This window comes from Trachypithecus francoisi, unplaced genomic scaffold (assembly GCF_009764315.1).
Source record: "Trachypithecus francoisi isolate TF-2019V2 unplaced genomic scaffold, Tfra_2.0 Lachesis_group1, whole genome shotgun sequence".
Taxonomy (NCBI): domain Eukaryota; kingdom Metazoa; phylum Chordata; class Mammalia; order Primates; family Cercopithecidae; genus Trachypithecus; species Trachypithecus francoisi.
Window position 1 is genome coordinate 59,520,534 of NW_022681454.1, and position 27,123 is coordinate 59,547,656.

The window sequence follows — 27,123 nt, forward strand, 5'->3', positions numbered from 1 at the left end:
AAAATCACTTCAAATGCATATTTAATTTTTATGTTAGTCTTTGGAATATAAATCTATAAGGTTATGTTTAGTACACAAAAACATTAGGGTATCAATCTGAATCTACTGTTTCATCAAATATCAATATTTAAAATTATATATTCATATACATTTAGTTGATAACATCTTCACACTCCGTGATGTTCTTATACACTCTGAAAACTATAACTTATGTTTTCTATAGAGATCTATGATATGTTGATTGCTTTCTCAAGACATTTTCTGATTCTATATTTGGTGGTAATGGAAAATATTTTTAATAGCTAAAACCTAAATAGGAACCACACCCCACTGATGTTCCTCACTGATAGCTTTACTTGACATGATTTAAAAAGGACTTACTTTTAACAATCATATCTGAAAATATACAGTAAGAATAGTAAACACTACTATTGCTTTTTATGATAATTACCTTTACTCATAAACATTTAAATATTTCATAATTTAATGCAAAAATGATTTATTAAGCCCCAAATTGGTGCCTATTTGTGAAAAGAGTATCAAAACAAAAAAGAGAGAGAATTAAATTGTCTCTAGTCAATGTTGCAAAAGTATTTGATAAGATACAACTTTCATTAGAAATTTCACAATTCCTGCTAAAGTGTGATTGGACACATACTCTATTATCCTGAAAAAAATAAGAGAAAAAGGAAGAGCATATCTACACCAATGGATGTTTATTGCTTTTAAGAAACGCCACAGAAGATATGGCTAGGTGAGAAAGCCAAATAGACTTGTGAATTTAACATCAGAACTAGACAATCATATCCAGCAAAGGTTTAGTAGTGCTGAACAAGAAGGTTATGGTCCACATCAAGTAGGAAAGCTGGAAGGACACCCAGGTAAGAGTTTTGGCAAAGAGAAGAATTCATTCTCCCAGTATCTTGATCCTAAAAGGTAGGAAAACAGAGGTGTGTTGAACATGCCTGATTTTTTCTTACTAAACAAAGTAACTCCTCTGAGTACAATAGAGGCAAGGGTGCACCCTACTCAGAGGTAGAGAAGTATTTTTCCTTTCACATGAGTTTTGATCTTATTTTGAAAATATTGCCTTCAGCCCAAGCCGGTATCATGCCTAGTAGCAGAACATTTAGTCTCATTAAAGGGATGGATAAGTTTAAGAATGCTTACAGCCATTTATATTAAGAACTTGTCCTAAGTACTACCAATTTAATCAGAGAAAGAAGGAAACAAAAAAGATATAAAAACATAAGAGCAAAAAAATTGTTGTGAGTTGCAGATGCCATGATTACACAAACAGAAACTCAATTAATCAAGTTTAACTTAACGTGATGCAATTGAAAAGTTCAGCCTCTTGATTGTTATGGAGTTAATATGCAGACATCAAGAGCTTTCCCATAAAAAAGCAACAGCATGTTTAAAATGTAATGGAATAAAAAGTCTCATTTTTAATCACAGCAAACACAGTTGTAACAAAAATTGTCTAGGAATAAACTAAATAGGAAATGAACAAGATTTAATGAGGAAAAGTGTAAAATACCTTTAAGGTGCATATGTGTCCACACACAGATACACATACACATCCTTGAATTAAGCAAAAGATGTGTTTGATTCTTAAGTAGACAATAGTTGTAAATATATCATTTTTTTCTACATTAATCCACAAATAGAGAATTCCAATGAAATATCAATAGGTTCATTTTCTTTGGAATTAGGCAAGTTGATTCTAAGGTTTACATGACAAAACAAATATTAGGGAAGAGCCCTAAAATCTTTGAAAATGAAGAGGTACAAAAGAAGGATTAGCAACACAGATACTAATGCATATAAAGGCACAGTCATTCTTCAATTTTTATTATTATTATTTTTCTATTTCAATAGGATTTAGGGGAATGGGTGGTGTTTGATTATATGGATAAGTTTCTTTAGTGATGATTTTTGAGATTTTGGTGCATCCATCACCTAAGCAATGTGCCCTGTACCCAGTGTGTAGTCTTTTATGTTACCCCTCTCTCTCTCTTTTCCCCTGAGTCCCCAGAATCCATTGTATATTCTTAAGGGCCTAGTAATCTTTAAATTCTGATGGTGGCTGACAAAGAAGCAGAGATATTAGTAGAATAGAATAGAGAGTTCGGAACCAAATTCAAATGACATTAAACACATACCAGAGGAGGTATTTAAAACCATCGAGGGAAAGGGATAAGCAAATAAATGAAGTTGAAACATATGGTTAACCATCTGAGGATAGATGCAAGCTAAATCTTGTATCTCTCCTTATACCAAAATAAATTCCAGATGGATCAAATATCTAAATTTGAAAAGAAAAAGAAATGAGTTTTGAAAGGGGGAAGTGTTATGAAAGCAAAACACAAACTCCAGATGCCATAAAGAAAAAATTAATAAATTAACTACACTAATAATATTTTTTATGAGGAAAACTGAAATGAAATAAAAATACAAGTGGAAAGAACACAATGAATATTTACAGTCTATTGAGCAGAAAATGCTTATTTTCTTGATGTATGAATATTTCTTACAAATACATGACAACAAGGATCTGACTAATAGTCTTTCTTACTTTGTCATCTTTTCTTCCTTGGACTCCCTGGCCCATAGAGTTGGGCATAGTTGTGAGTAAATGTGTGTTTCAGGAGAGGTTGGTGATGGTGGTAGTGGTGGTCATGGTGAGAAGTGGGAGGACAATTCTTTTTAGCAGTGACAGACAATAAATTAGGTTCAAGAAAGGAGAAAAATTTCCATTGAAAATGGTGAGTTGTAGAAGGAGATTTAGCTATATTTAAATAACGTATTTCTGTTGGCACTAAAAAGAAAATTCAGAAGATGCATCTGTCCGGATCAAGATTACAGCACCTGATAATCCAGTGAAAGGATAGCAGAGGCCGGGCGCGGTGGCTCAAGCCTGTAATCCCAGCACTTTGGGAGGCCGAGATGGGCGGATCATGAGGTCAGGAGATCGAGACCATCCTGGCTAATACGGTGAAACCCCGTCTCTACTACAAAATACAAAAAACTAGCCGGGCGACGAGGCGGGCGCCTGTAGTCCCAGCTACTCGGGAGGCTGAGACAGGAGAATGGCGTGAACCCGGGAGGCGGAGCTTGCAGTGAGCTGAGAGCCGGCCACTGCACTCCAGCCTGGGCGGCAGAGCGAGACTCCGTCTCAAAAAAAAAAAAAAAAAGTAAGGATAGCAGAGCTGGCAAGGAGCAGCAGTCAAGATGGCTTAGAAGGCCTGATGAATTAATCACTGTGTCATGGGGAATAAATGCACCTCACCGAGAAATACACAGGGGGTCTCTTTCTAAAAATTTTATGTTTCAGCACCCCACAGAGTTTGGGATTAACCAGGGTGGAGCTAACCCTGCTAACTGAAGCATAAGCAGCAGAGGTAATTTAAGATAAAAATGAGGATTCCTGGCTTCATGCCTTGGCTCTGTCACTTACTAGTTTTATAATCTTTGGCAAGTCATTTACATTTGATTTGACTCAAAAGCTTCCTCAATGAAATGAAGTTAAATGTGAAACAATTGAAAGTTGGCAGCTTATGTAGATGAAGAGGAACAGATAACCCTAACTTAAGGGGTGTGGGAAGCTGTCGTTGATGACACGCAAACTAAAGTCCCTCTTCAGACCTTAGATCCTTTAAATGTTAGGTCATGTGAAGGGTAAGGAGGCAGAGTAAAGGGAATTGATCTGCACAGAGGGCACAGTATAAACAAAAGCTTTAAGCCAAGAAATTGAACAATATTTTCAGGAACACTATAAATTATTTGCTATGACTCATAAGGCATAAATCTGTGGAACACATTTGCTTTTTTAATATTCTCAACAAACTTCAAATAAAGTGATATTAATGTTAACATTTTATAGGAGAAAACAGATTCAGAGCTGTTATTTGCCTGAAAACACATAACTTGTAAATGCTAGATATAGGGTCTGTCTTCTCCAAAATCTGTTTTAACTTTTAATTTTTAGCACTTCTCCACATTATCACATTAAGATGGATGGGTAGAGAGCAATAAAAATTATCCACTTTTCTCAATGTGTCCAGCAGGTTACATTTTGGGAAAAATACTTTGATCCTGAAGAAAAAAGAAATCAAAGAAAAAATCTAAAATGTATGAATCATTAGATACATAAGATTGGAACCACAGACATACAGAAGCAAAAAATTACGAAGAAAATTAGTTGATAAATAAACACATCATTAATCCTGATGTTTTTACTAGTAGTTCATTGCATCTCTTAGAAACCATATGACATTTAGTCATAACTAACATAAGCCAAACTTAGTGTCCTTTATGCTTCATTACGGAGTTGCATTAAAAAACCACAGCAATTTTATATTGTTTTACAACTAATTCATCCAAAACAATTCCCTTTTAGAGAAACTACATTATTTCCAGAGACGTGACTCAAGTTTGATCTTTTCTTTAATTCTCCTTCTAGAACATGCTTATTCATTCTCAGGTCTTTATCTTTTGGATCTTGTACTTTCAGTACATTGCAGCTGACCATGAACGTTTTATTTTTCTGCTCTGCTTAAAGTCTATTTGGCTTCTTGAACACAGGGGTTTCATCTATCCTACAAAATTCTCAATCATTATCCTTTCAAATATTACTTTTTACCTATTCTCCCTCTCCTTGTGGTCTGGAATTTCTTTCAGAAATAAGTTAGATATTCTCATATCATTTTTCAAGTTTCTTAACCTCCTATTGTATAATATATTCTATATTTTTATCTCTGCTGCATAGTAATTTCCTCAGATCTTCCAAAATAATTTTCTCTTTAGATGAATCAAATATACTGCTTAAGCCACCCTATGAAATTTCACATTGTATCATTGTGTTCCTATTTCTAGAAGCTCCTCTGCTTTTTTCAAATTTGCTATTCTTTTTTTTTCTTTTATCTGTTTGAGATTTCTCCCATACGCTTCCCAAATCTGTTTGATTTCCTAGTATCCTATTTTATTCTTATATTTCAAGTCCTTCTTTGATGTCTAACAATTTGAAATATCTCTATAATGGTTTCCTTTGTTGATTTTAACACTTTCAATTTAGGAGTGCTGTTTATTCCAAGTTTTAACCCCTGTTTAGGGTGGATGGTTTCTCCAGAGTTTTATGAATTTGGACTATTAACCCATCTTCAGTGTGGCTTTATCTTTCAGACTTCTGTGTGGTGCCTATTGAAAATATGTCAGATTAGTGCAGTTTTAGTTTCATTTTTGCCAGGTATTGATATGGGCCTCCTTCTATGGTACCAAGGGGTTCCAAGCTGAAACAGGTGTTATAACCAAATCCCAAACTATTTCTCAAGAAATCGTTTTTTATTCAACCTGTTGTTCATGTTAAGGCAAACATGCCTACTTATTGTAAATCAGTGTTTTTGGTAGATTTATTTCTATTGAGGATTCTGATTTTATACGAAGACCTTTGTTACCACTCTCTGTCTTACAAGGATCCACAGCCATGTCTTCTGTTCTAATGTGAGATAAAAATGTCAACATCTAGGTTACTGATGGAGCAACCACCTTCTTACTCTCCACAATCCATGGCACTAACCTGTGAAATTTCTTGTCCTACTTTCTGATTCCTCTTTTTTGAGGTCCTGGGGGTTTTTACTACTTTCTAGAGAGCTAAGCTATTCATTTAAAAGAATTGTTTCCATAGCCAGTATTTTAGTTGACTTGTAGTTCAGAGGTTTTCAGCTTATTTTATCACTCCCCCTGTACCCCTGAAAAAAAATCCTCTGAAACTAAAAGTACCCACAATTATTTACTCTTCCCTCAGATTTAAGAAGGATGCTCTCTGAGGGGTAGGGAGGTCCCACTGAGGTGTATATTTGTTAGTCTGGGAATAGCCTGCCTCACCCTGGGAGGACTTCTGGCAGCCATGTCTCTATGGTGTGTTTCTAATTTCCTGCCCACAGAGGGGTAGACCATGAGTGGGTGCATGACTCAATCTGTGCTAACTAGATCCCTTTCCTTGGAATTTTGGAATTTTACACGCTCAAGTACTTAGTCTTGGACTTGTTGTCCAGAGAAGTTTGTTTGTTTGTTTTTTCACAGAGCTCAATCTCAGAGGTACTTGTTAGTATATAGCTTAAGAACTATTATCATTTTTGCTATGATCTGTAGCAGTAAAACTTGACACCTGCTTCAAATAATTTAGTGGCTTGGTGCATATGTAGTTATGGATAGTGCAATGTGAACAGGTACCATAAAACTTGCTTTTCTAAATACTAATTAAGAAGTGATCCCATAGTTTTAATAAGAACAACACATTGATTTTTCATGTTTATGTTCAAGGCATTTTCAATTTTATTATCTCCTCTTGACAGTTTTGTCAAGGAGGAGATGTTTTTGTTTCATTTTGCCATGTTTTCACATTTATAACTGAGTATAAAGAAGCTCAGATGCTTGCTCAGAATCGTAGAGCCCAAACATCTGGACTTTTTGTCTAGTTCTCTTTCAGTATGTACATATTACCACTCTAAAGACCAATAGTTTGTTTCTTCTGAGGAGATGTGTTTTCTTTTTTTTTTTTTTTTTTTTTTCTCTCTCCCATGTTCAGATACACATATGCAGGGATTGCATGCTTTGGAGGTACTTGCTCAATTAATAAAAAAACTTTTACTTCTCTGGGAACTATTTCTTCATTCTATAGCGATGTACCCCAAATAGCTTTGTTTGTACCATGTAACCATGGTCTCCTGGCCACAGTTGATTGAACCTGTATGTACACTTGAATTAATATGGCCAATAAGATCTTCTCTCCCAGGAACTGGAAAGTGAACCGTAAAGAAAGCAAGTTCATTTTTGCAGATGAGTTTCCACGGAGACCAGGGAAGCAGAGAGAATGAGAGAGGAAGAAAGAAAGAAACCTCAGCCAGCAGAGAGAAGCAAGAACACAAGACAAGATAGGAGAAAGCCCTAAGGGTTCTGGTGCATATAAATATTCCCTTTATGAAGCATTGACTCCATGACAGAATACCACCTATCTGATAACACATTCTTCAGAAGTGGTTAAAAAGAGATGTTTATTCGCTTAATATTCTATGGTATTACATATGCAGAAATTCTACCAGAAAGAAGCTAAATAATTAGAACTTTGCTTAGGTCTAGGTTCTCCACCTCATCCTTCTGAGCTAGCATCCTTGTGATCTTCCCTGGGTCCAGATGGTCTTTACTTTTCCCACCTTCCTCCTCTCACATATGGCTTTACAGTTCCCTAGGTTGGGTCATTCCTTCTCTTGACTAATTTTTTCTATTAGGTTTGTTTTACTTGAAAGTAAATTCTTAAAATTTAAGACAATTCTATTATATAACTGCATTATGTCTCATAATCTTCCTAAATGTATTTTTATTTGAGATGTTATAATGAATGAAATATTCTTCTTTAAAAAGGTGTTTTAGTTTTGGACACTGGAGATAGAGCAGATAAAGCAACCCAAATTGATAGTGAAATCCAAGTCTGTGGATGCCTACAATGGGGTGGAGGTTAAGGCCTTTGGAACACAAAAGGTTGAACCATCAAGAGATCAGAGTGTGTATTAGTTAACAAAAAAGCACACTGGTGTCATTAAGGATGATATTTTAAAAATTGAGTAGAGAAAAAAGAAACAGCAGTCAACTGCTATTGTCCACTAGGAAGTTAAAGGGACTAAAGAGTGGTAGGGGACAGAATTGAGGAGATGAAATCTAGTAAAATATATTGAGCCTATAGAGAAATCCCTCACCTACTATATGAGGTTTGGGGATTTTCTTTCCTATATGGAAATTTCATCACATTGTCCATCATTATTCCTCTAACAAAGAGCCAAACACCTGCCTGAAAACAATGTTTTAGTCCTCAGAAAGAGTAAGGAAAACAGTTCATTCTAGTTCTATATTTTCATAAAAGTAGTGCCCCCTTCAATGAAAACTCTGGAAGATGTCCATGCTCATGATGACACCATGGTCTCTTGTTACCCATAAGATGTGATGTTCCTTGTGTGGACATCAGTTAGGAGACCTACAATACAAGCAGAGTGACATGTAACTACACAGACACACAGGATTAGCTGCATGCGGTGTGTTTCTAAGAAAGGCATCTGAAAAAAACAACAGCAACAAAGAATAAAGAAATAAAGAAATAAGAATAAAGAAAAAAACTATTCATTTAGTAAGTCAAAAATTAGTAGCCATAATTAAGCACTCTACATGTGTTATCTCTACTTCTCTCACAACAGAACAAAGTAAAAACAAATGAAAGCATGTAAATCCCCAGTGTTAAGGGAATTCTCCAGAATGATGTAACTTATAATTGGTAGATCTGGAATGCTAAGCCACAGCTATAGGATTCAAAACCCAAACTCTTCCCAGCACATTACACTTCTTTACCACCAAGGTGACCCTCAGGTGAATCATAAGCTCCAAATACCCTTAATTTGCTTTTCTTTGTGTTTTTTAATCAAAAAAAAAATACAGAATATGTTTGTTTGTTTTTTGTTATGAGTGGACACACTTCTATGGCTCAAAAATTCAGAAAATATTCAAGTTTCTTACTTTTAGAAGTTAATCCAAACACACTCGTATTATTACCTGCCTATCCTAATTATCCCTTCTCCATACACTGATTTGCAGATTCTACCTGAAGTTTAATTTCTAAAAGTGCGGTGCCAGAAATACCTTTTTTCAAAGAGGGGCAATTTTGTCCCTTGAAACTTCTTTCATCAGATAGGTCTATTGCCCACTTAGCTGGTCTGTATAAAACAGATTATAGCAATTTTATGTAACTTTTGTGTTCCATGGGGTTATTTTAAACACAAGTCAACTTGGATACAATATTAAATGGAAGGTGTTAACTGCTAATAGTTCTAAAATTAGGGAGTGCATTGGACTCACCATGAGGGTGTTTTAAAAAGCAAACTTTTAGGCCCACCCACAGAAACTCTGATTGAGTAGGTCTGAAGTAAAACCTGAGAATTTGCATTTCTATGAAGTTCCCAGGTGGTCTGGGGACTAATCTTTTTCATTCTCTGGAATAGACATATTCTAATCTTGTCATTATTTTATTTTAATCTAAAGCAAAGTTGGTATATATTTTAAATCTATATTTAATTAAAAGAAAAAAGAAAGTGAATATGAGAATCCTTGGCATTAATTACACCTGTCCATAATCTCTTGGATAATAGTCATCACCCATTCAGCCTCAGGATCCAAACAAATTATTTTCCCATCTTTCGGTGTGGCTCTGAAAAGAAAAGAATGTTCTGGCTAAATAATAACTATGATTATTTTAACAATGCTTTAAATTAATTCATTAGAATTTTTGAAAGATAAAATGAATATGCTTAGAATGAACACTTAGATTTCTCAAACTAAATTTATCATATTATTAGAGAACAACTTTTAATCATTTCAGTATGCATTGCTAAATTTTTTACCAACTAAATAATGACATCTTCTTTAAATCTTTTGAGATATCAACCAGTCAGCATACATTATTTGACTTATGTACATAGTAAATAAGTATACTGCTAAGACTCTGGAAAGTCTATACAATGTAATGTCTTCCAGGCTGACAATGGTCAGTCTCTTATCATATATTCTTTATTGTTATATTTCTGTTAATGCTTTCAGCTTCATAAATGCTCATTGATCATTGGGCAGGGAGAGGATCAATTTTTTTATTTATATTAATTTTGTAGTTTTCAACTGCAGTTCACAAAACCACAAAGTTCCACCAGCACCTCTAGTGCTGGATCATCTTACCACACCCTGAGCGAGAGGTATGCATTCCAGAGTTTAAGAAAATAACATAGCAATATTCCATGATAAAAATCAATAAAAATAATATAATAATGAATCCTTAGCAAATTACCAATAAAAGTATAGCCTAAAACATCATACACAATAGTGAAAACTTGAAAGTAATCCCTTTGAGTGCTGAAACAAGACAGTATACCTACTATCATTGCAGATATCTCAGCAAAGCTAGAAAGATAAACAAAAGGCATAGAGTTGCCAAAAGAGGAAACTAAACTGCCGTTTTTCCCAGATGCTATGACTACTTAAAAGGTTGGTGGTTACAAAACCAATATAAAATTGTGTGTCTAAACAGTAACAACTGGAATGTTACATTTTATAAAGATATCTTTACAATAACATCAAACAATATAAAGTGGCAACAAATATGTTTGTTATAATAAAAAGTATGGGAAACCTTTATGAAGAAAATTATGAAACTTTAAAGACATTAAAGAAGGCCTCAATAAAGTCCAAAAAGAGACAAGCCACTCTTGAAAAAGATAGAGGAATTTCCCATCCCAGGTGTTAAAAATTATAAAATATTAATAATGAAGACTGTGTACAGTTGTAGACAAACTGATGAATGGGAAAGAGAGGAGGGGTTAGAATCATCCCTCTGCTTTCAGGAGAGCTCAATGTATGGCAGAAATAGTATTGTGTATCAGTGAGGAAATGATGTTTTATTAAATGGTGCTGAAATAATTGATGAATCATATGGAAAAATAAAATTGGATGTGTTTCTCACATCATATACAAAATAAATTCCATATGGATTCAGGTCTTAACACAAAGAAAAAAATGTAATAATTCTAGAAGATAATATAGAATAATATTTTTGTAAACCCTGTAAAAGTAAGATTATTTCTGAAAATAAGACACACTGGGGCCTATCATGGGGAGGGGGGAGGAGGGAGGGATTGCATTGGGGAGTTATACATGATATAAATGATGACTTGATGGGTGCTAACGAGTTGATGGGTGCAGCACACCAACATGGCATAAGTATACATATGTAACAAACCTGCACATTATGCACATGTACCCTAGAACTTAAAGTATAATAAAAAATATTTTAAAAAAAGAATTAATATCAGATAAGTTGCTAAAATTTTCATTTGGGAGTGTTCTGTAGCTGGCTAGTGGTAAATATTGTTACATATATGGCTTTTTTAAAAACTTCCATTATTGCCACAGTGCCATAAAAATAAATTTTGCTGTTCTCACTGTTTAAAAAAAAAAAAAAAGAAAATAAGATACTAAAAGTGCTGACCAGAAAATACATACCGCACATCCCTAGGAATGTGAATATAATAAGATATTACACCCATAGTTATGTTATCTCACATGGCAAAAGGTATTTTTGCACGTGTAATTAAGGTTACTATGAGTTTATTAAATTAATACAAACTGGTTGATTCAAGTGAGCCTAATGTAATGTCTTGAGCCCTAAAAGTGGAGAGTTTTCTCTGACAGGTAGCAGAAGAAGTAAGAGAGATTTGAGGGGTGAGACCAACTCAATGCAAGGAAGATTGTTCGTTGCTTATATGAAAGAACTGGAGAGCAGCCTGTAGGCATTGTGAATGATCCCAAGCCAACAGTCAGGAAGAATATGAAGCGCTCAGTCCTATATTTCAAAGAACTGAACTCTACCAACAACCTGGATTGGCAGTGAATTCATCCCTAGTGTCTTCAAATGAGACTTTAGCTGACACCTTGATTTTGACTTTATGAAACCCCGAGCAGAGAACCTGGTCAAGCCACCTAGATTGCTAAGCTACAAAACTGTGAAAATCAAAAAGTCAGTTAATTTTAAGCCACTAAATTGTGGTAATCCATTACCTAGCAATGAACAGCTGAAGCAATCTATATAACATAGTTTACAGTAAAAAAAATTTTAATAAAATGCAGAATTGTTTTCCACAGTCTCTAAGCTGTTTATTTGTAGGCTTATGCCTCAGTTGTCTCCATGGCCATGTGGCCATATGGAGTTTATCATATAATTAAGTTTGTAATAGATTTCCCAATGATCAACTAATTATCCATGTATCCTTACTGAGGCATGTGTATCTTTGATTATGGTACATCTTCACTGACTATAAGGTTAACTCCACTCAGATGAATTCATACCCTGTGTTCAAATTTGAGAGCCCTTTTTATTGGGGAAAGTACATAATGTTATCAGGAATGGAAGCATAAAGACTGGGCAGTTATCTTCCCACATTGTGTGGGAATAACGCCTAGAGGTTAGGTCTCCTATACTTCCAACCTAGCATACTTTGTAAGGAAATGCCAGCTTTGAAAACTGCTATCCTAGAGGCTTCCATACTCCACCACATCTTCACTACTTACACGACTTCTTTTCTTCTGCAGAAAGGACCCTCACATGTCAACTGAACATTTTTAATGAATTGATGAGGAATAAAGTCAGAATGTGTCTGAATACACTGACATCACAACTCTTGATTCTCAGAGGAATCAATTGTGTAAGAAAAAATTAGAAAAATCCTTACTGAGAACAAACATAGCCATGATGCTTACTTCTTTACTTGAAAGTAGAAATCAATACAGCAGGACACACAACTGTATTCACAAATTCAGTACAGATAGAAATATTTATGAAGACAGTTACACAAACCTAATTATATGTTATTATCCTGATCAACAAACAATTATTGAGCATCTATTACAAGTAGGTATTGTCAGTAAGATAACTTTTTCAATGGCAAAAATCAACTTGATCCTTTCTACCAAAAGTTGTAAACATAAAGATTATATGTGAATTTTATTAATTGAAAGTAGCATTTTCTCTCTGCTTGCTATCATTGAAATGAATACTGTAAACCAATTTTCGGTAATGTTCCTGCTATCATCTATAATAAGAAAAGCACAGACTCTTACAGTCAGATATTTCTAGGAAGTTAAACACATGTTTCTATTTGACTCAATAAGAAATTCTTTATGCTCCACAGTCTAAATACTGTATATGTCAGCTTAAGTTTCAGTTTCACAGTTTCTACATTTTCCTTAACGTCAAATACAATCTCATTACATCTGGAATCTTTTCTGAGATTTTCTAGTGCCTAAAAGGAAAAGATAAAAGCCACAGTTGGCTTAGCAAATGTATCCAGGACCATAACAGCCAGCAGGAGGAGTGCTGGAGGAGTTCTGAGTATCCATGTCTGTCCTTGATCTTGATCCTGGTCTGGATGGTGGAATCAATACTGCATCCCACTTCTATGTGCTCTCTGCAACGCTGAGAACTTTTTTATTACTCTCCTTGCACTATCCTGGTTAAAGAATAAAAGGTACAGTTTATTGAGTCTCATGTTGTCACTCACAAGCCAGCAAGGAAACAGTTTGTTTTTCAAGTTTTGTTTTAACTGGGGCTTTAGGGGCACGCTAAGATGAACTTGTTAAATAGGGAAGTGCATGTATTATTTTCTGGGGGTGAAACTGCATAATTGTGAACGGATCGATGTTGGTTGCGGTTAATGGTGACTGGTAGAATGGAGTCATGAGAATGTCTAGGCATGTTTGCAAAGAACATGTTTGTACAAAGTAGGGAATTAAGATGCATTTCCTCAGGACGTATTTGCTGTTGGCTTTTGTATTTGCGTAATCCCATTTAAGGTCTTAATAAAGTCCGTCAAACCTGACCTACACATACAGCTTAATATGCTGCAGAAAAACGGAGTTCAGATTACAACCAAGTTCCTGTCAAGAAACGCAAACTGGCAACATGATCCTATATCTAGATAATGACATAGTCGCAGTCCAATAGCTTCTTAAATGGATAAACAACTTCTGCAAAGTCTCAGTACAAAATCAATGTGCAAAAATCAGTAGCATTCCCATACAACAACATCAGCCAAGCTGAGAACCAAATCAGGAACAAACTTCCATTCACAATGGCCACAAAAAGAATAAAATACCTGGGAATACAGCTAACTAGGCAGGTGAAAAATTTCTACATGGATAACTACTAAACATGGCTCAGATAAATCAAAGATGACACAAATAAATGGACGAACATTCTATGGTCATGTATAGGAATAATCAGTAACATTAAAATGTTCATACTGCCCAAAGCAATTTATAGATTCAATGTTATTGCTATTGAACTACCATTGGCATTCTTCACAGAAGGAAAAAAAATGATTTTAAAATTTATGTGGAACCAAAAAAGAGTCTGAATTGCCAAGGCAATCCTAAGCCAAAAGATTAAAGCTGGAGATATCACACTATCCAACTTGTTATCCATGTTACAAGGCTGCAGAAACCCAAACATTATGGTACTGGTACAAAAACAGACATATAGACCAAAGAAACAGAATAGAGAACCCAGAAATAAGACCACACACCTACAACTATCTGATTTTTCAGCCAACCTGACAAGAACAAGCAACGGGGAAAGGATTTCCTATTTAATAAATGGTGCTGGGATTACTTGGTAGTCATATGCAGGAGATTAACACTGGACCCCTTCTTTAAACCATATACAAAAATTAACTCAAGACAGATTAAAGACTTAAATGTAAAACCCCAAAATATAAACACCATGCTGAAGACAACCTAGGCAATACCATTCAGGATGTAGACACTGGCAAATATGTCATGATCAAGACGCTGAAAGCATATTGCACCCAAAGCAGAAATTGACAAATTGGATAGAATTAAACTTAAGAGCTTCTGCACAGTGAAAGAAGCTATCAACAGAGTAAACAGCCTATGGAATAGAAGAAATTTTTTCAAACTATGCATCCAACAAAACTCTAATATCCACCATCTATAAGGAGCTTAGACAAATTTACAAGAAGGAAAAAAACCCATTAAAAATGGACAAAGGAGATGAACAGATTCTTTTCAAAAGAAGACATATATGCAGCCAGCAATCATGAAAAAGCTCAGCATCACCGATCATTAGAGAAAAGCAAATCAAAACCACAATGAGATACCATCTCACACCAGTCAGAATGACTATTATTGAAAAGTAAAAAAAAAAAAAAAACAGATGCTGGCAATGTTATGGAGAAAAAGGAATGCTTAAACACTGTTGATGGGAGTGTAAATTTGTTCAACCATTGTGGAAGACAGTGCAACAATTCCTCAAAGCCCTAAAGACCCAGCAATCTCATTACAGGATATATACCAGAAGGAATATAAATCATTCTATTATAAAGGCACAGGCACATGTGTATTTGTTGCAGCACTATTTACAATAGCAAAGACATGGAATCAACCTAAATGCCCATCAAAGATAGACTGGATAAAGAAAATGTGGTATGTAAACACCATGGAATACTAGGCAGCCATAAAAAGAATGAGATCATGTCCTTTGCAGGGACGTGGATGAGCTGGAGGCTATTATCCTCAGCAAACTAACACTGGAACCGAAAACCAAAAACCACATGTTCTCACTTAAAAGTGGAGCCAAATGATAAGAACTTACGGACACACAGAGGGGAACAACACACACTGGGTGCTATTGGAAGGTGGAGGGTGGGAGGAGGGAGAGGATCAAGAAAATTAACTAATAGGTACTAGACTTAATACCTGGGTGATGAAATAATCTGTATGCCAAAGCCCCATGACAAAAGTTTAGCTGTGTACCAAATGTACACTTGTACCCTTGAACTTAAAGTAAAAATAAAAATAAAAACATCATTCAAAGCAAAACAAAACAAATGACAACAAAGAACTCTGAACTTGGCCTTTCAGTGATCATTTCTGGAAATGCTCCCTATGTGGTACTCTGGGGTCATCGAAGGACTTGCCTCTGTTTTTTTTCTTCTCACAGGGATTACTGTCCCATTATTCCTATTGTCGAATGTCCGTCGCTTCATGTATTTTGTGTTTTAATTATTTAAAGTAGAAAGATAATCTGGTCTAGTTTTTTTTTCATAGCATTAAAGAAAAGTAATAAATTATAATTTCTAAAAAGAACTGCAAACAACACTTTACGTATTGTTTGAAGGTAGCAGTTTCCATTGGCTTCAAGGTTAATTAACTAATAGTGAACTATGAGATTTAATTTTATTTCTTAAACAGTTTTATAAGTGACTTTGATTATATTATCGTGACCACGTATTTTTGCATTAACAAATCAAAGAGCAAAACATTTGTATTAGTTTCCTAGGGCTATCATAACAAAGTATCACAAACTGGGTTGCTTAAACAACAGAAATGTTTTCATATTTCAATTCTGGGCTCTGGAACTCCAAAATATAGGTTTAGTGGGGTTGTTTCTTTCTCAGGACTGTGAGAGAAGGAGTTGTTCCAGACACTTTACATGCTCAGTGGGTGTTTATCTTTATGTTTACATGGTGTTCTCTTTGTATGCATGTCTATTTCAAAATTTCCCCTTTTTATTAGGGCACCAATCACGCTGAATTAAGGGTTCACTCTAATTACCTCACTTTAACTGGATTACCTCTTTAAGAACCCCACTTCCAAATAAGGTCACATTCTGAAGTACTGGGGATTAGGACATCAATATAGAAATTTGAGGGGGACATAACTCAACCTATAACAACATTTAACTGAAGAACTAGTGGTTACTGAAATGTTGATACAGTTTAAAGCTAAAACTAGCCTAAATAGTAAGTTATTTTCTTTTACTAATTATAATTGAGCATTTATTTGCCAGGGCCTTTGCTTGATGCTAGGCATTCGAAGATAATAAAAGTTGAATTTCTGCTCTTGAGAGGTTCACAGTCTGTTTTGAGAGACAGACGAGCAAACAGATTAAACTGGAAGGTAATCTGTGTTGTCAGTTGTATATCTGAGCCATGGTGGAAGCAGAGGGGAGGGAGGACTTCCCCAGGGCAGTTAGGAAAGACTTTACAGGGAAGGTAACATTGAACTGGTGAGAAGACAAAAAGAAAATCATTTTTTTTTTTTTTTTTTTGAAGACTGATATGCATTTGACACAGAGAAATGCACAAAGAGGCACAAACAAGATATGGGCATGTGAAGGAAGGAGAAAAAAGCTATTTCAGTCTTTAAATGAGATGTTTTAACAAACTGACAACATTCAATTGACTGATCACATCTTGTCCTTTGTAGAAATGAAAAGCTGTAAGTAACTTCAAACTGTTATTCAGAAGCAACCTTGATTTCTTCAAGTCTCATTTTCCTTCTGTACCAATTAAAGATAATAAAATGTGCTATCAATCTGTACAGGTGTTATGGTGCTAATAAGAAGCACATACAGATAAGATAACCAAATATTGAAAGATTCAAAGTAATTTAGTTTTTCATAAAACTTCAAAGACAGGCTTAAGACATCACAATAGTTTACTAAGGAGTTTGTTAAAGAGGTGGTAATTTTTCTTATCAAAGATGGTTCTCTCATTCTGCAGCTACTAAAATTTGTGCCAGATCTGCAGCAGAATTTATTACAATTAGACTCATAGTGCTGAGACTGACAACTTGACAACTTCCCTGATTTTATAGACAGTTATTTTGTTAGTTGAATTTTCACATAGGCCTGAGGCTTATACAAATACGCAAGTTACCAAAATATCCAATTTTAACTGTAATCTTATGTTTTATTTTTTTAAATATTTATCTACACTGAAATGCAATGAAATATAGTAATAATAATTGTTTATTGTACTCCAATAAACATTTGTGTTAACATTCCTCTATGAATTTTCATAAGTTATCTGGAAACTTTACAAGGGGTATTTCTATGTCATAAACAAGAAAATCAAATATCAGAACGTAATACAACAGTGAAAGATTAAAAATAGCCTTACAGTCTTAGCAGTTCCTCACTTTAAGAGGTAGAATCTGTTTCCCAATCCCCTTGACTCTATGCTCACCGTATAACTTGCTTTGGCCAACAGGATGTGGTAAAAGTGATGTTGGAGATGTTCCAGGCCAACAAAGTAAGAAGCCTAGGAGCTTCTACTCCTGCTCTGTTAAAATGCAGTTGCCACCATATGAGGATAGTCAAGCTCATGAGGCCCAGGAAATGACTAGTGCAAACAACCAGACACGTGAGTGAGGCAACTTCACTCAAGTCACCAAGTGTCACCTGGTGACTCCAGGAGACACCATCAGAATAACCACCTGAGCCAAGCTCAGGTTGTTGCATTGCCTAGCCCAAACTGATGGCCATGTGTCAAAATAAAATGGTGACTGTTTAAACCCACTGCATTTTAGGGTGACAATAGATGACTAATGGAGTAATTTAGTTAGTACCAAAAATTGACTGAACTCATTTTATACTTTGAACTCTTTGGCTACAATATGCACAATGTTTTCTTTAAACTATCTTAAAGTAGCACATGGCATGAATGGCTATTAGCTATTAATTAGTACCCTGAGAAAGGTTCTACAAATTTTAGAAAGCCAACCCTACAGCCAAAATTTAGACTAATTATCTTCTTGAGCAGTCATGAAAATAATCTAGTTTAATAAAAATCACTGAGTATTAGTCATCAGAAAACCAAACTCTGGCCTGCTTTTGTAATGAAATAATTCCATGGCATATGGTAACTTCTTGGTGGTTTCTGAGCCTTCACAGTTCCATCTATAAAATGAGAAGGCTGATTTTCTTTTTCTTGTGACTCTCAAGTTTTGAACCAAACTCCTGTCTGGCTGCCAAGGGATCAGTCCCTAATCTTAACATTTTATTTATTTATTTGTCTTCATAAATGATCTGGCTTCTTTTTTAGGACATTCTTGAAAGCAACAGGAATATTTTTAACTACTTTTCACTTAAAAAAGGAAAGATTTATTATTTTTAACATGGAGAACAAAAATGTCATTTGGAGTGCTAACCTCTTCAAAGGTGAAAATGAGATCCTGACTGTAGTCTGGTAGACTCTTTCCCCCTCCTTTAGGACCTTATGGATCCAGATTCTACATTTTTATTTTAACCATAGCCAAAGAATAGAAATCAGAGGCCAATACCCTGCTGTTAGGATGATTTATGACTCTGCTATAAACACGACAACTACAATTTCTTGGTTTGAGAAGATTTCACATTTCTACAGAAGAGAAAAGCAAACACTCACAACAGCCCCTTTGTGAGGTCAAGAACTCAGTTGTGTGCAGCAATGGCCAGTGTGGTTATGCTCTCTCCTATCATGAGCTTTTGCTTTTTTCTGCCTCACTTCCCATTTTTCTTCCCCCGGTTCTCTGGCATTATACTCGTCAGTGAAATAGTAGTCATAAGCCTCTGCTGTGAGGTCTAATTGCTGGGGGGCCCAATTGTCTAAGTTTGGGCTCTCCCAAAACAGAGTCTGATACAAAGACTTACGTGCAGTAGTTTATCTTAGAAACGATCATAGAAAGAACAAGTGAGGGAGTGGGGGAATGTGGGATAGGGAAGAGAGAAAATCTAATAAAGGTATGTAATGAATGAGATATCACTTGGGCAATCAGGGCTTCATCTTGCCATGGAGTCTCAAGAAACCTTGTAAAATGTTCATCAGAATTGTCCCAATAAGATTTCAATTTCCAGTCATGTTGAAGTAAAACAAAAGTCATAACTTCCTGTCTTAAGCAACTAGAAAATGCAACACAATATATGAAGCAATTGTTATCAGACATTGGACAACAAGCAGCAAAAGACTAGAATTCCTCAGCAAAGGAAACAAACAAGGTGAGGTGTATGGTTATCCTGGTTTTTTTCTGGAGCAACTCTGGACCACTGTGCAGGGGGAGAGATCCCAAGTAGACCATGGTAGTCTTAGTGAGTTGAGGGGGCGCAGGTTTGAATTCAGCAGAGCTGGGATGGCTAGAAGTTTAGAAAAAAAGAACTGCGGAAAGGAGAGACCTATGCAAGAAACCAAAACTCCGTCAATCTGCATTGAGGTCCCAGTGGGTCTCCTTGATCAATACTAAGTTACACATGCATGAGGTGAAACTCCATAAATCAAGCAAAATCCATAAGTCAAGCAAACTCCATAAGTCAAACTAGAGATTTGTAAGCTGAGAAAACCTCAGACCTAGCATGGAATGAAGAGATATTTAAGGTCTACCCTGTTGGAGTAGAGAGAACCTGTGAGCACTCAGGGCATTCACTAATGGCACAAGAAAGACACGACTTAGTAGTGCAGCTAAACAAACCCTAGAGTGAAGAACATTCCTAGACCACCCTAACAAAGGTCAACAACAAGCCCCAAAGAGACAAAGTTGATGCTCTAGAACTTAACTGCTTGTCAAAACGGAGCCCAAGACTCTAAAGAAAGAAAACAAATCTTGACACTCAGCAACATAAGATTCAAAATTTCCTGCAGTCAAATGAAAATGATTATCCATGCTAAGAAGTAGAACAGCATGAGTTATAATAAGAGAAAAAATCAAGTAAATATAGATTCAGAAGTGACAGAATGATAGATTTAGCACAGCAAGATTTTTAAATAACTATCTTAATTATGCTCAGGTGTTTAAATAAGGTGTAAACATAAGAGAGAAGTGGAACATTTCATCTATTCATATATTTGTATTTTTAATATTTATTTATTTTATTTTACTACACTATAAAATGTAAACACACACATATACATGGAGAGAGAGAGAGGAACTTCTAGAATTATCTAACAAGAGACTGGGAGAATTGAATATTCATCCGTTAACTCCTGTTTCTCCTCTCAGGGCATCAAATCACAGGCCATCCTAGCTGTGGACTGAGAAATCTCTCTCTGCCAAGCCACCTTTCCCACACCTCAATAGAGAAAGCCCCCAGGAAGAGATGCAGAAGAACAGGTGCCTTAAGTTGGGAAGCTGTTGTACATTGCAGCTGTCATACTCATTGTGAGTGGAGTGGGACATCACTGGAGAAGACAGGACAAGTCCTTTTTTAAATTATGTGATTGGGTAGCCAGAAAAGACAAACACTGTGATCTGTTTTTCTGGACTTCCCTCACTGTGATATTGTGGGTCTGCCACCTCCACCATCCCTTAATGTCTCTCTAGTTACTTCTGGAGCACCTGAGAGGGTGTCTCAGGAAGACTCACAATGACAGAATAGTGTTAGCCACACCTCATTCCTTCCTTCTCTAGACCCCATGGTAACATTGCTCAAGAAACCTCAGTCACTATGATCATTGCTGTCTTCTGCTGATGGCTTCTCAAAACTGTGATGTGTTATGCAATATCCTTTTCCTACTTCCTTCACCCTGTGACTACCACACCAAACAGGCTGTATCCTACCGCCTGCTATAACACTCCCAACAGGAGACTGCCTTGTACTTGCAAGTTTTCAAAGCAATTTGGTGTGAAAACCACAGTTTATATATCTGCTTGATCTAAGACTGAGACTGAGACAATGTCCATGGAGTTGGCCTGAGGACCAATGGCAAGAACTGGGTTTCCAGAGTCTGCATAACATTTAATTCCTGCAACACTTCAGAAGCCTCATTTTGTTATTATCCTCATCCTGTAGAAAGGAAATTGAGGTTGAGTGAAGTAAAGAAACTTGCCCAAGATCATAGTGACAGAGCTAGAATTTACACCAAAGTCAATCTGATCCTTTGAAATCTGTCTTTAACCACCATGTGAATAAAAGCATGTCTTTTGTCCTTTTTTGTCCTTTTTATGTTCCCTGTTCCTTATTAGCCAGAGCTAAGTAGCCAGTACAGCAAGCTCCAATGTTTGAGGGTAAGGACTTGTCTTAGGTGTAAGGAGTGGTTCTATTGAACCCTTGGGTGCTGCTTGTAAACATTTTCCAGTGTCCTCTAACTTGGGATTAGGGAGTGAATCCTACCATTTATGGAGTTTCTCAAATGGTTTGTATTTATTTGTTTATGTATAGTTTATAAATATTATTTCTCATCTCATTCATAATTAACTAATAATGTTGGAATTATGAAGAGATTCTTATTTTTAACTTTTTTAGTTGTGAGAAAAGTTCACAGAGTTTGTTTCTTGCTACTTATGACCTTTATTTGCCCAGCTTCTTGGGACAATCCGGAACTTGATTCCAAGTATTGAAGCTGCCAGCCTCACCTTCTTGCCTCTGTTAGAGGCAGTTACCCAGGGTTCAGGATTTCCTGAATGAGTCCTGAATCAGAAACAAGTACACACCTCATGCATGCACGAACATCCTTCCTTTTCAGGTGTGGAGTGTGCTTTCTTTTATATTATTGGGGTCTTTCTTCCTTAGACATGCCAATTGTGCTTCTGTCCTAAAACCTGTAGTGCTGCTGCCGTCCTGGGACAGCAATGAATACAGAGTTCCCCAGAGGACAACTGCTCTATGAGGTCCCATCAAAATTCCACTAGAAAGTATATAAATGAATGCAGTCCAATCTTAAAACCATTGTATTTGGCATATTGCTATAAAGGATTGAAACACTGCTGATCTTAGTACTAATTACTTATATGTGAAGGTTAGAAAGCTGAGCCCAAATTTCAATAAGATCTTTTCACAGGTGAAGCATTCAACCACTCACTTCTGCTTCTATTGACGACACAAATGATTTCAGTTTTGAAAAAAGAAATATTTTAGTCACCATTTCACTGCCACCTTTATTAAACTGTCAACAATTATAAGAAATGTTGTTTAACCAAAGCAATGAAATGAGGGCACTTATTAAGATAATATAAATGTTTTTAAGGAGGTAAATTTGAGTAGCAAGACAGAAAGAAACTTCTTATAAAAGGGGCAATTTATATCAGTGACTCTCCCATTAGGGTCCAGCCCATAGTTTGGTAAAGCACATTCTTCACTAGGTGAGTGCCAAGGGTATTGGCAGCAAGCACCACATGAAATGAAGCATAGCTCATAGTTTGATTTATCTGTACAGTGAATTGAACACCCAGAAAATAACACAATACAAATATTGAGAAATATTGATATAAATCACCAGATTTTCCAGTAAAGATAGCCCTTGTTTCCCCCAAAAATCAAACGAGGATTTTCTATTTTTAAGTACTTTATTTTTACATTATGTGTGAAAACATCAATAATTAAACCCCTTTGTTCTAAGACAGAAACACTGTAAAACTAACATTAAACAAGGCAGTATGCCTTACAAGAAAGACATAAAATGTCCAAGGGATATTTAGAACATTTTAGTTCTTAAAGTTTCAACATGAGAAATGTTGACCCACACACTAGGAAATCATTTCAATAAATAACAACTGACATTCATCTAAACAGTTACAAAACAGATGCGCACATACATTCCCATGCCCTCACAATGATCTCATTGGCTATTGGCTTGGATCCCCCAGCGTCTATCACAGTGGCTGGCATGTTGCAGGCTCCTCAGAAATATTAGCATAATGACTGGAGAACATTTGAAAACAGTCTACCTTCAAATTAAATACGAATCTAGATGGAACTAACTTGGGGTTGACATTTTAAAAAGAATGAATATAACGGGACAGTGTGCAAGTAGACTTAATCATACCCTTAATTATTTTATACCTAAAATATTAACATAGAATCTTCAAAACAAACTAATAAATAAATAAATAGAAGACTTCTCCTAAGTGATGCTCAAACACATTAGGCTCAATCCAGGTGGCCTCTGCAGCTGTGTCTCTCTTTTCTCTTCTGTTCATATAAGGACTGTGCCTCCTTCAGGAACAGCCACCAATGAGCTTCTTCCTTCCTTCTGGTTAGTTGCATTTGTCACTGTAAAGAGAAAATGAGTGCCCTGAGTAGGTGTTCGGGAAAACTGACTGCACAACACTCTGCTCCTGTCCTGCTCTTCCAGCCTGTAGAGTTTTCTGAATGCAGTTTCCCCAGCCTGGCAACCAAGTGGCTACTGCCTGTGACAGCTGTACTGTGTGGCAAGGACCTCTAGGCTTGGGATGCTCTTTTAGGAATGGGGGTGGAGTGGGGTGGTGGTCTCCACTGTACTATTGGATTAAAAACAGCCAGAACCTATTACTCTTTGTCCTACTGGGCCTCAAATGAAGGTAGTTTTACCTACATTCAATGGAACGAAAGAAGAACTTCGGTGGGGACGCCAGGCATTGGGAATATCCTCTGGCACCAGAGCAGTAATTATCGTAAAGGAAACTTTAATTGTGAAAACAATAATCACAATTTCTAGTCATTCAACTAACCCCTGAGTTTTCCTGATTTTATTTTTAGGGGGCAGATGCCAGTATTTCTGACCAACGGCTCCAGTCACCTGTGTACATAGAAACTATAATTCACCTGTTCAGCATCTTTTCGATGATTTTCTTAACCATGGGGGATGCGGGGTTGAGACAAGCTTTCTGCCCATTCTTGAGTGTGGCTCTGCAGAGAGAAGGGAATTCCATCAGGCAGGAGGTCGAACTGGGCACAGGGTTTGGGGCAGCGGGACAGTCGAGGACCGCGGCGGTGACAGCGGCAGCGCGGGGAGGGACTTACATGACTTCGATTTCAGCGCAGTGGGGTCCTGGGGCCTTCACGTTCACACTTTGGATGTTCTTGGGGTGAATTCCCTGCAGGGTCTGCAAGCAATGGCAGCGCAGTTCAGTGACCACGGACGCTCCTAGGGAAGAAGAGACTCACTGATTGAGCGAGGCTGTCGGCGTGGGGCGCCCACCCCAGCCGCGTCCGGCCCGGGGACCCCAAGGCGTCGGGACCCACCTGCTGCGCGCCGGCCGGTGGCCACCAGGAGCAGGAGCAGCAGCGCCACCCGCAGGAACCGGGGATTGCTAGGGGCTGCGGAGAGCGCGGCGAGGGCCATGGTGCTCAGCAGACGGGTCTGGTGGCTGTGCGAGGAGCGGGAGAGCTGGCGAACAGGTGCCTGCTGCCCGGGCTTTGTGGGTCTCCAAGATCCGCGAACCCCTTTTATGCATGGTTGGGGCTGGAAAGCCCGAAGATCCCAGGCCAGGGAAATTCCCGGAGCTCCAGATCCATGCGGAGTCCAGAAGGAAGGAGACGGTCCCGCCCCCGGGGTGGAGCACTTGGTGTGCGAGTGGGTGGGGGAGTCCACTGATGCAGCCCGCGCCTCGTCCTCTAGAGTAAGTCCCGTGGACTCTGAGACTCTGGGATATTCGCCTTCTGCCCCGGATCCCTGGAGGGGGGCTGGGTGGCAGCCAGCGCTGAAGATACCACCTGAGAGGTGGGATCTTGGGTGCCTAGTGATCCCAGTGTGTGGGGCTGGGAGCCGAGAAGGAGCTGGGGCGGATCCTTGAGAACCACCACAGGGTAGGCGCGACCTCTTTGGAGGAAGAGAGTTGTGTCTCGGATTTGTCTCTGGAAGTTGAGAGAAATTAACAAGGTGCTGGGAGATAGGCTGGAACTGTATTATCCTCTCTGCCTCAGCCTTTCTTATTTTCGGATTAGCCTATTTCATGTACATCTAACATCAGTGCTCTCTGTGAAAATACAGTCCATCATGTCAGATTCCAGAGAAGAATGTTCTGCTTGTTCCTTGTGTTGCATATTCTCTAATCACACTTAGAACATCTTCTTTACGTCCTCCATTTGGTGGCAACAGATTATCAGTGTCAAAAGTTGAATCCAGTGTTAGTGTCAGTGGAAGCCAGGGCTGTATAGCATGACCTCTTCTTTCCCATCCTGCATAACTTCCTTCTTCCCTGTAAAATGTTGGAAATTCCAAAATCCCCTGAAAATCTTTTCCCTGTAGGAGGAGTTCAGATTTGATCTAGAAATACGGCACTGGTTGTCACCCCGGACCTCGGGGGGGCTAGGTCCAGCAGGTTCATGGGCTCACCATTCCTCGTTATGTCTTCGGACGGCATAGCACATGACACCAGGGAGTGGGTACCTGGTGTGCAAGCGCCATTCCCACTGAAGCAGCAGACATGCATCCAGATGAAATAGGAACGCCAGATCCCACATAACGTCACATTCCATTTACTATAGGACTTCCTGGTATTCAATATTGGGCCCCCTTTCTAGAGGAACACATACATGTTGTTTTCTCTCCGGAATTTCAGTCATTCAATCTGGTAGCTTTGTTACTTTTTTCTCCAGAAGTTCTCGAGAACTTATTTTTATTCATCATTAGGTTTTCAGAGGGTTTAAGAGTGGTTTTCCAAGTGGGATTCAGAGCTCTCTGAGACATGGAGTAAGATGGGAGGAGAGAGAAAAAGCAGAGGCCCCAGACCCGGAGGCAAATGTCTCCACAACAGAGTTCTACACAGCCCAGCTCGATAGGTACGACCTGTGTTCCTAGCCAAGCAGAGAACACGGCAAGGCTGCCACCTGCATATAGTAGTGAAGCATAGCCTGCAGGTTGTTTAGCCTCTCTGTTTCTACCCCAAGGTGGTTATGAGAAATGAGTCAACATTTGTAAGAGCCAGCACGGATTTAAGTGCCTTGTAATGTTTGTTAAATAAACAAAATGGAAATAGGTTTTCCAACATTGCCTAAACAGAAACTCATCCTGATGTGAATTCACATATATATATATATATTCTAATGGAAAGGTTCGCTCCCCAGTGTTTTTTACATTTAAAATTTTCTGTATCAATTACTGCTACCCAACTAACCCTGAATGTATACAATACCATATACAGCAGTATGAGTCTTGAAGAAATAAAGGCAGGTCCTGGAAGATGGAATGTTCATATAAACACCAAAAGCTCAGTTTCCAAAATGCCCTTTTGGTTACTGGTGCTCAGGGGTACTGGTGCTCTCATAATCTTAGTCAAGGGCAGAAAAATATGCTAGAATGCTGTTTCTTTCAAATGGACACTGTATATAGTATATGTACTCCAGTCTTTTCAATTATTTCCCTTTTCACATCTTCCTGATTACTTATATTTCTTAACAGAAAGAATAAATGAAAAAGTATTGACCCAATGGAGACCAAAATACAGTGTCCCAAATATCTTCATCAGTTTCAAGCTGTAATCAATGCTGCAAACTTCTAAATTAAAAAAAAAAAGAGAGAAACTCAGTTGAGAATTTACAAAAATTGAAATAAAATTTTCTGTATCAGGTTTTCAGAAAGGAAGACAAATATGTACTCTACCAGGAGGTACACTTAGATAAATTTTTATTGGTTACCATTCAGACAGATCATTGGTTTATTTTGTAGTCCACCTTACAATCACTTCATGTATATAAAAAGGGACTTTGAGTGTGACAGTCTCCATCTGATTTATTGAAAAGATGTACTAAAGGAATGACTATTTTTAGAAATACTCTAGTGTTTATCAATATGATTCTACGAGAAAAATCAAGAAAATTAGAGGAAGGTTCCAACTGGTAGTAAGGAATAGGAAATGACATATAATCTAAAGTTTATTAAGTGTGTGACTAGCTCATGAATAATTGAAAGTTTGTGTGATTACACCTCTTATTATCACTCTTTTTCTGGGATTTGATGGAAAATTGAAATTTCCAGAAATATGGAAATTATTCTTTAAAACTTGAAA

General features: G+C 37.2%; 1 protein-coding gene and 1 long non-coding RNA gene across 3 annotated transcripts; both read right to left on the reverse strand.

The window, feature by feature from the left end:
• Positions 1–699: 699 nt before the first annotated feature.
• LOC117085494 lies at positions 700–17,790 on the reverse strand. The gene is made up of 2 exons (XR_004437979.1): positions 17,634–17,790; positions 700–929 (listed from the first exon to the last, which is right to left on the reverse strand). It is a non-coding gene; the product is annotated as an uncharacterized LOC117085494 (long non-coding RNA).
• A 4,903-nt stretch (positions 17,791–22,693) lies between these two features.
• LOC117085495 (growth-regulated alpha protein) lies at positions 22,694–24,531 on the reverse strand. 2 transcript variants are annotated; one of them, XM_033214457.1, is made up of 4 exons: positions 24,359–24,531; positions 24,137–24,260; positions 23,939–24,022; positions 22,694–23,407 (listed from the first exon to the last, which is right to left on the reverse strand). In XM_033214457.1, exons 1-4 carry the CDS (start codon positions 24,456–24,458, stop codon positions 23,392–23,394), a joined length of 324 nt encoding a protein of 107 aa, XP_033070348.1. In that variant the 5' UTR covers positions 24,459–24,531; the 3' UTR covers positions 22,694–23,391. The 2 variants fall into 2 exon arrangements, with proteins under 2 accessions (XP_033070348.1, XP_033070347.1); XM_033214456.1 differs by having other exon boundaries at positions 24,137–24,257; positions 24,359–24,480.
• Between the last annotated feature and the right edge of the window lie 2,592 nt (positions 24,532–27,123).